The 10,004-nt window shown below is 44.1% G+C and overlaps 1 protein-coding gene across 1 annotated transcript; it reads left to right on the plus strand.

Moving 5' to 3' along the window:
- The first annotated feature begins 4,665 nt into the window (after nucleotides 1-4,665).
- On the plus strand, nucleotides 4,666-5,601 carry LOC137141657 (olfactory receptor 14A16-like). Its single transcript, XM_067530667.1, has one exon. It carries the CDS (start codon nucleotides 4,666-4,668, stop codon nucleotides 5,599-5,601), a length of 936 nt encoding a protein of 311 aa, XP_067386768.1.
- Nucleotides 5,602-10,004: the final 4,403 nt, after the last annotated feature.

Here is a 10,004-nt window from a genome sequence, read left to right on the forward strand (position 1 = left end):
AAACACTGTGTGAAGCAGGGCTTGGAAGATGCCAATTGCCCATGCACCACTCACCAGCTCAACACAGATCGCTTTGCTCATCGTCTCCACGTAATGCAACGGGTCACAGATGGCAACGTAGCGGTCACAAGCCATGGCCGAGAGAATGAAAATTTCTGTACCAGCTGCAAGGACAAAGAAGAACAGCTGAGCAATGCAGCCCTCGACAGAAATGGTTTTGTGCTCGTCTAGGGAATCACCAATATCTGAGGGACAATGGCTGAGGAATAGGAGATATTGACCAAGGATAAATGGAGCAGGAAGAAGAACATGGGGGTGCAAAGGCAGAATCAGCTCTTATCACCAGCATGATCATCATGTTCCCCCACAGGGTGATGATGTAAATAACTAAAAAGAGCAGGAAGAGGAGCTTCTGTCCTGGCTCTGTCCCCTGCCTCGTCTGAAGGCTCAGGCTCAGCTGGGCACCTCAGCTCTCTTGGGTCCCTGAGCACATGAGAGACATGCTCACACTTTCTCCTCTTCAGCCCAGACCCCCACTGGACACTGCCACCCACCCATCAGGGTGACCTGATGCAGTTCCCAGAGTCTGGCCCAGTCTCAGCTGCCTCTGCAAAATGCCCTTGGAGATGGTTCTGGTTGGGGGTGATCTGAGACATCCCCCCACAGCAGTGGGCCAGCCCAGGGCCAAGCTGGCTGGAGTGGCTCATGAACGTGAATACCAACCTCCGGGCAGATGGTTACCAGCCATGGCACAAACCCCAAACTGGCTGCATGACCTATAACTAGATTTCACCAAGTACCAAGTGCGAACGCCTGAAGCACTATAAGAACCTCAGCATGGGGTCACAGACAGTCCCTTGGGCACTTTGGCCTATCTTGCCACCTAGGCCAGCTTGTTTTTGTGATAGATGGTCCCTTACACCAAAAATAACAACACTATTCAGGCTATTCCCAGTCCCAAAGGAGTCCCTATGTCCCAGGTTAGCAGCCTAGGCATCCTCTTTATGCTTATTTTTCATTATGGCTTAAGAAAGCAGTCCCCCAAGAAGGACTTGTGCTCCTAAATCCCTTAAGTGCATTTGAAAACTCCTTTATAATCTAATGCTCCATGAAAGTAATGTCTATTAACGTTTATTGATACCTTTGGCGGACAAGTTAGATGACAAAGACTGATGAGGTATGCCTACTCATAACAAAGAAATCAGTTATAATACCTAAATCCTAATATAGTACTTTGCATCACTAGATCTTAAAGTGCTTTACAGACAGAATTCAGGGTCTTTAGGCTCATTTTATGGATGGGGAAACTAAGGCACAGGGCAGGGAAGTGACTTGTCAAAGCTCACCCGGCAGGCGAACGTCAGAGCTGGGAGTAGAACGCAGCCCTCTAGAAACCGAACCCAGTGCTCTATCCACTAGCCCACACTGCCACAAATAGACAAGTCATACTGATCTACTTGGTGTTCTCCCTGCAAATGTGCAACTAATTCATTATAAATCGTTGAGCCAACACTAGATGTTACGTTTTGCTAATTCAGAACATTTCTGGGTGAAAAATGGAATTTGCAGCACAATGGATACTCTGCTGTGAAATAGCTGTTCTAGGGGCTTTTTTAAAGAAAACTATTATTAAAAAAAACAATCACTAAGGATTTTTGTTGTTGTTGTTTTGGCAACCAACCCACCCCATACAATCCCTCCAGAATCCCCACAAAATTTTCATTATCAGCAATTATTTTTGTTAAAAAATCTTTTTGTTTGTTTGTTTGTTTGTTTGTTTGTTTGTTTGTTTTAAACTTGAAACCTCTTAAAGAAAAATTTCAAATAATTTTTTTTTTTTTACTCATTTTGGATAATTTTCTTTCAAAGAGAAAAAAAAACATATTCATAACCATCTTCACTCCACATATTGTGACATTATTTCTCTGTTCCTTTAGCACTTCTTTAATTTTATGACATCATTATTTTATTAGTAATAGTAGCAGCACCTAGGAGCCCTGGTGATGGACCCATTCGCCAGGTGGCTGGTAACTCTGCGGTTCTGCTGTAATCCCACTGGGCAAAGAGCTAAGAAAGAGCAGACGGTTCAGGCACTTCTGTCTCTTGTTCAGTTCAGATTCACAGGCAAAGAACAGGGATTTGAAACTGTTTCATGGGCCAGGTTCCCAGCAGGTGTGAATCAGCCATAGCTCCATTGCCGTCAATGGGCCAGATCCCCAGGTGCTGTAAATCACTTTCAGATCCACTGAAACCAAAAGGCCACATCTCCACTTGGCACCAATCGTCAATGAAATGATACCAAGTGACATCAGTTTCAGACACTGCACTGAGCTCTTAGTGTTTGCCTCTGGCTGCCTTTTAGTGAGCAGCGTCCTACACCCAGGGCAGCCAGAGCTGCGGGATCCTCTGGAGGCTGCATCACACCAGCTGCTGATGCAATGCTGGAGAGAAACATCTCTGCTGTCTCAGAGCTGGTTGTGTGGCATTACTGAAGGAACAGGCTAGTCCAGCCCAGCTGAGTTTCTGGTGCCACTGGGCTCTGAGCTATTGTTGGTCACAGCTCTGGGCTAGCCTATAAATGTAACTATTATTCTGCAAACCCCTTAGGACACCCCTTGAGCCTCACCCCTGCCTTGTTTTTAGCCCAGGGTCCCTCCAGAGATGCCGCCATGGCGTGAGATCCAGGGGGATCGTGTTCCCCTGCTGTGGGGTTAGGGTCAGCTGGGACAGGCTGTCAGGGCGGTTTGCTGCAGAGGTGAGATCAGAGCTGGGCTCGCAGCCCTGGAGATCAGATTCAGCTATTTAGTCCCAGAACAGGGACATCCTGGGTTGTGATGGTGTTTGAAGCCTGCACTAGAGCTGGGAGAGGCTTTTAGTGCCTGATCCCATCTAGTCCTGCACCATCTAGCCACACCTGCCCGAGGAGGGGAGCAGGGAGCGGCCATCTGTGGAGTGGATCCTTGTCTGCCAGGACCTGCAGAGAGACCCAGCAACTCAGGAAATATGGTGAAGGGGCAGGGAAACGACTGCTGGATAATACAGGGACAGAGTCAGGCAATGACTGAAGAATCCTGACTTGTTAAATGCATCACGAGCTGGGCAATTTCCACATAGACCAACACAGTAAGTTTGGTGTTTGGATTATAGGTTTGGGTATTAATCTCCTGGGCAGATTTAATAATAGAGCTGTGAATTGCAACAGGAACTCTTCGAGACTTTTACTATCATTTAATCAAACATCTAGAGCTGCTCAGATTTCTTTCCCCAGCCAAAAAAAAAAAAAAAAAAAGAAAAGGATCTTTTCATACAAATTGTTACAACCAAAACTTTTATTTTTTGTTTATTGAAAACCAGGTGATTTCACGTAAAAACTGCTGAAATCTGAAAAAAAATTGCTGAAATTAGGAAAAATATGTTTTCATTTTTCCAATATCTATATTGTATTTCTAGGACAACAGAGACTTTGCATGAAAACTTCTTCAATAAAAAACCCAGTTTCCTTTTGTTATAATTTCAGCACAGAATATCTCACCAGCCCCTCCTGGAAATGTAGGTGTAAGCCGGAATGGGAACATTAATATTGCCCAATAAAAGCACATTCACTCTCTTGCAATGGCGCTTATTTCTGTTTCAAAGGGACACTTGCAGGAGGTAAAACGGAGGAAGTGGCAAAGCTGGAGATCCCTGGGTGTATGTATTAAACATACTAGTGCCTTCAGCTGGGGACGGTGGGTTGGATTCCCCAGCCAAAGCCTGTTTCTCTGGACCCTGCCCAAGGACATGGAGAAGGTCAGTGGAATTAGAACCAGCTCTCCTGCTCTAGCGCTGGATCTACTGCTCCCCTCTGCTGCCAGCTAAACACAGATGCTGTTGGCAGGGGAAGAGAACATACACATAACCAGACACAGCCCACCCCCTAGGAGCTCACAGTCCTAGCAGACAAGGCAGCGCAGTGTAGGGAGGGGAAAAAGAGGCACAGGGAGGGGAAGTGACTGGTCCAAGGTCACAGAGTAGGTCGGTGGCAGAGCCAAGTCTCCTGACTGCTAGGCACCCGCACACACATAAAGTTACAGCAATAAATGACCCAGAAGAGAGGCAGCTGAGCGATGCTACTAGCCCACGATGACAGAGAGAGGGAAATGCAACTGGGATTTGGTGTCATCAATCAATCCATCAGCAGGCAGCAGGCCGCCTGGGTGGTGTTGCAGTCCAATCATTACAGAGGAGCTCTCACACGGGTACCGAGTAACACTATGTCATATTTCTGCCGAAAGTGGATATCAGGCAGTGTTGGCATTTTAGTTTCGTGCCCAAGCTCAGAGCCTGCGGTTTGAAGCGAGAGGAGACCCATCTTGGCTAGAAGTGTTGTGTTGGGATTGCACTTTGCTCCATCCTTCACATGGCATTTCATCAAGACACATCCTGAGCTAGACCTTCAGGTGATGTACACTGCTGCGTCTCCATTGACTTTACAGGAGCCTATTTACCTTCAGGTGATAACTCACCACTCCTAGTCAATGGAAGGGACGAGAGCTGTGCACCTTTGACACCCACATCATGAGATATTACAGAGGGGGATCAGGGCCATTCCCTCTGTCGCTGTAATCCCAACCGTTATCTTTGTCCTTCCCTCCACAGCCATCAGAGAATATACAGAGGAAGAAAATGTCCAACCGAACCGCTGTGACCGAGTTCCTTCTCCTGGGATTCTCTGACGTGCGGGAGCTGCAGATTTTGCACTTTGTGGTGTTTCTGGTGATTTATCTGGCAGCCCTGATGGGGAACCTTCTCATTGTCATGGCCGTAGCTCTTGACCAGCATCTTCACACCCCCATGTACTTCTTCCTGATCAACCTGTCCATCCTAGACCTTGGCTCCATCTCTGTCACCCTCCCCAAATCCATGGTCAATTCCCTCATGAACACCAGGTCCATTTCTTATCTGGTATGCGTTGCCCAAGTCTTTCTCTTTATCGTCTTCACTGCAGCTGATTTTGCCTTACTCTCCGTCATGGCGTATGACCGATACATCGCCATTTGCCAACCACTGCACTATGAGAGGGTGATGAACAGGACAGCTTGCATTCAAATGGCAACTGGTGCCTGGATCAGTGGTATTGTCTACTCTGCACTGCACACCGGAAACACCTTCAGGTTACCCTTCTGCCAGTCCAATGTCATCAACCAGTTCTTCTGTGAAATCCCCCAACTACTCAAGCTCACCTGCTCTGACTCCTACCTCAGTGAAGTTGGGTTTATTGCCTTTAGTGCATTTATAGGTGTAAACTGCTTTGTTTTTATAATTGTGTCTTATATTCAGATCTTCAAAGCAGTGCTGAGAATGCCCTCAGAAGAGGGCCGGCATAAGGCCTTCTCCACCTGCCTGCCTCACCTCAGTGTGGTCTCGTTGTTACTTTTCACAGGCTTCTTTGAGTACCTGAATCCCACCTCCACCGCAGCATCAAATCTGGATCTGCTGATGGGTGTTCTCTATGCCGTGGTGCCTCCGATGATGAATCCCATCATCTATAGCATGAGGAACAAGGAGGTCAAAGCTGCGTTACAGAAACTGATTGTGTGGAGGATATTCACCAAGAATTAGAATGTCCGTCCTTACCCCTTGACTGTGATTTCATTCTGAGCTTCTTTATCGACTGATGACAAAATTGTCTCCTTGAGACACGTGAAATATGTTTACGAAGGAATAAAATCCAGACTAACTCCACTGAAGTCAGAAGAGTTAGTGAAGGGTTACAGCAGTGTAAATAGGATCAGAATCTCTATATCTATCCATAAATCTGCCTACACACCTATCTGTTTATTTTAGAGGTTTATACTGCTACCATCCCCACACGACCTGACCACGTTGCACAGAATATCAATAGCCATAGCTAAGTCCCCAGTGAACTTCATGAAATTTCTGTCTCTTCCCCTTTTTTGACATAAAAATTGTGTTTCAGGTATGGGTGGTTTGCTTTGTGTTTGCTTAATTGTTCCTTTTTGTGTGTGTTATTTTGTTTATTGGGTGGTTGATTTGTTCCTGTACTCCACGTGGTTTACTTCGGGGGTTGGAGTTTGGGAGTGTGGCATATGCTTGTTTAAATGAGGGTATCAATTATTTATCATCTATTCGAGATGCAATCTCATCTCTTTGATGGGGTTTTCTGAGAGTCTTAAAGTTTTGCTTTCCCCATTCATGAAGACTTGGAAAAAAATTTGTGCGGGTGTCAGGGTAGCTGAGTTTCTGGTCAAACAAATTATTTTTATGCTGTATCGTTCTTTCCATCGTGGAAAGGCATTTTGGAAGAGAAAGCTATTGCAATGCCTAACGGCAAACTGAGTCGTGGTAATAAGGCAAAATTTTTATCCTACCGAGCAATTGCTGTGATGGATCTGGAGTTGCTATCTAATATTTTCTCTTATGTTAAACTTTGTTCCTACTGTGGTAAATAAATCACACTTTGTATGGAGAAGGCTGGCCAGTCACTCAACTTACTACTGCTCACATCCCCTGAGCAAAGAACGGCCGGTATCAAACCTTGTTGAGAAATCACCTTGTTGCACAAGGTGTTGTCGGCTGAGACCCTGCTTGAGAGGGGAAAAATCAGGTGATTACACCTTAAAAGAGGGGCAGGCTCATGGCTGAGACCTGAGGGGTGAACTCAGAGAGACCAGAGAAGAGGTCAGAGGTGCAGCTAACCCTGTAACCAGGACAACTGGGATTTAGTCATTCACTGTAAAGGGTTGATTTGGAATTAGCCAATGGTCTGTCCTCCACACAGGGTTCCAAATAGATCTAGAGCACAGAAGCCGGCTGTTACTGCTGCTGTTGTTATTATTAGTATTGTTATTTTTAAAACATGTTTGTGCTTATTTGTGTACCCTATGTATGCATTAAATATAAGCAGAGTAAGTAGTTAAATAGATAGATAGATAGATAGATAGACGAAGGTCTATGGGGATAGTTAGCTAGCTAGCTAGATTATGAATAATCAAAGCCAATTATTGTGCCTCTTTTGTTGTCCATTATTGTTGATGTCCAGATCAATGATTTCCTTGAAAATATTCACTATTTGGTGTTACTTATTAACGAATTTCTGCCAATATTTCTGACCCCAGAGCTCATTGACAAGAACTTCACGATAAGAAATATCTGTGAGCTTTGAGCTGTTTTGACTGGACATATTTTAACAGGATCTGTTTCTCTGGCCTTATTGGTTATAGCAGATTATCCAGCCCCCACTTCGTATAAATAATGTCCTATTCTTTGGGCCAAAGGCAGTGATGGGTAGGACACTCAGGTGGCTTCTGGGAGACCCAGGTTCCAGCTCTGTCTCATTTAGAACAGCCCCAGTAAGTGCTCTGATCACTGCCTTATTGGCTATTCTTGGCTATTGCTCCCTGGTGTTGCCTCAAAATCCCATCCTGCACCCGAGACACCTTCCCAATGGAAGTTTAATCACAACAGATGTGCTTCTAGGAGAAGCTACAGCATTGATGAATCAGCATTTTTTATTAAAAAAGCTTCCTTTGAAAAGTCCCAATGAAAAAATTGGATCAGAGTTTTACCTCATTTTCCAGAGTCAGTTAGGAAACAACGCAAAACCTTCCTCTTCCAAAAAGACTTCTACCATAAGAAGAATGACACAGCACTGGTGTATTTAGGTATTGAGATGTAAAATAATAAAAGGGATGCTTATCCAGGCAGATTAATAACCAAATAATAACCCATTTAGTAACCCAATAAAATCCCAGCTGCATTAATGTAATCATCTCAACAGGAGCCCAGACATCTATGAAACTCTTCTGCACCCTTCTGTCCTTCAAACGTTCAACTCCATTTCAAAACCCCATTAAAGAGATGACACAACATCACCCGCATGAGATGACTGAATCTTGACTACTGCATCTAACCAAACATTTCCAAATAACTCACCTTCCCCTACCCTGAAAACCAAGTATCTGCAACAAAGAAACCAACCAACCAAAAGAAAGCAAAAATGGACAAATTAACAAACTATAAACCCCCCAAATTTTCATCTATAAGCAGAGTTTTTTCCCCTCAAAAGCAGAAGAACCAGAGGTTCCATGAGGTCCACTAGGGACTTTACTATTGCTACTGGTTTTGTGAGAAAGGTGTTCTGATAGTGTGGTAATGGAGGGGAGTATAAAATCCTAAAATAGATAAACAGATAGACTTTGCCCTTATTTACACTGTGTAAACCTAGAGTAACAAGTAAAACAAACCCAGAAAAGTGCTTATGCACACTGGATTCACTTTAAGCACATGATTAACAATCACTTTCAAGTCAATGCCCTTAGTTCGTAGATAGCAGAGATAGTCAGAAAATTTTGACCAAAAAAAATTCCCTGCCAAACAAACAATTTCAGCTAAAGAAAAAAAATGGGAAAAAATTCAATTTTAATGATATTTTTTTATTATTGAATTGGAAAAATTTAAAACAATTGTAAACCTGGCTTGACATGAGTAATTAAACACGGAGAAGGTCCTATTTCTTGGGAGACAGGATAAGGGACATAACTGGATCAGAAGGCTGGAAACAGAATGTCTGTATTATCTAATACAAAGAGGAACACCTGGTGAACTATTCACAATGGACAAGATTACAATGCTCTTTCTCCTAGTCCAGGGTTCATCAGTGTTTTAGGCTGCCCGCTCGCTCCTGTAAACTCTTCCTATGTGTCCCCACGGTCAGCCCCGTCCCTGCACAGAGCCTTACGTTGCTCTGAAATGAGGCCCCGGCCCTGTGCAATGTGCTCAGACTCTGAAGTTCCAGACCCAGCTGCCCTATTCCACCACACCCTTTTGCGGACTCCTGTATAGAAAAAACATTGTTGCATGAGGAGGGGGCAGCAGCTGAGTGACAACGAAAATCTGTGTCCCCCAGACTGCAGTCTGAATGAGTCTCAGTGATGGTCCTTCAATGAGGTGTCCAACATCTTCCTCGGTCAGGGAAGAAACAAAGAAGCTCAACGGGCTACCTTGGGCAAGAACAGACTTGTGTAGTCACCCTACTAATATTCCCACACATAGTACAACAGAGAAATTACAGCCATTAACTCCCACTCTGGCACACAAGCAAACCGAACCCCCAAACCGTCATACCACAAGCAGAGATTTGGCCCACAAAAAGAAGAGGTAGAGGCACCTTGACATCCACTAGGGCAGGGGTGTCAAACTCATTTGCTATGGCGGGCCTGTTTTGAATTAAATGTACTTCAAGTGGGCCATACATACCATACATCGAAATACTAGGCAGAACCATTTGTATGTAGTATTATATTTTATTCGCTAGATATCAGCGATATAAAAACTGTAGTCAATTCACTTCTACAGCTACTGCTATTTCACTATTAAAAGTATCGATCAATGATTAAGAATTATAGTACTTTATTTACTGCTACTGCTGCTTCCTGATACCTGACACCTCTTACTTTGGACCACTGCATCAAAGTCCGGAGCAAGGGACTGGGCTGTGGCAAGCTTAAGTATTGTGTTCAGTGTGCATCTGTAAGTTGAGAACGAAATCTTGACTTGTTGATGTTCATTACAGAAAAGAGCTGTTCACAGACATACCTTGTCCCAAACATGGACACAATTTTTGAAGCAAAAGACTTCAGCCTGGGATAATTTGATCCTACGTACTGATAAAATGTTCCAACATCAACACTGGAAAACGTATCCCTCAGAATGGAATCACACTGCAGTTCGATTATTTCCATCTGAAGCTCCTCTGAGACCTCGTGCACGTTGACAGAAAATGGATTACGGAAAACTGCAAAGTCTTTCTCAAGGTATTTGAAGTCAGAAAAACTTGCTCGGGATTCATTTTTTAAGTTGGAAATTTTGCTGCTGTACTTTTTTGTGAGAGCATCACAATGAAACTCAGCTGTGTTGCGTTGAGATTTTAAAGTTTGAAAGTGTGCGGGATTATTATCTGAAAGTTGCTTTTCCCAAAGCTGAAGCTTAATCTCAAAATCACT

The sequence above is a fragment of the Emydura macquarii genome, unplaced genomic scaffold (assembly GCF_026122565.2).
Source record: "Emydura macquarii macquarii isolate MOO-44397 ecotype Brisbane River unplaced genomic scaffold, CSIRO-AGI_Emac_v2 contig_3109, whole genome shotgun sequence".
In the NCBI taxonomy this organism is placed as follows: domain Eukaryota; kingdom Metazoa; phylum Chordata; order Testudines; family Chelidae; genus Emydura; species Emydura macquarii.

Excerpts from the sequence above, each read along its gene's own strand:
- LOC137141657 (XM_067530667.1), top strand. The coding sequence starts at position 4,666 with ATGTCCAACCGAACCGCTGTGACCGAGTTCCTTCTCCTGGGATTCTCT.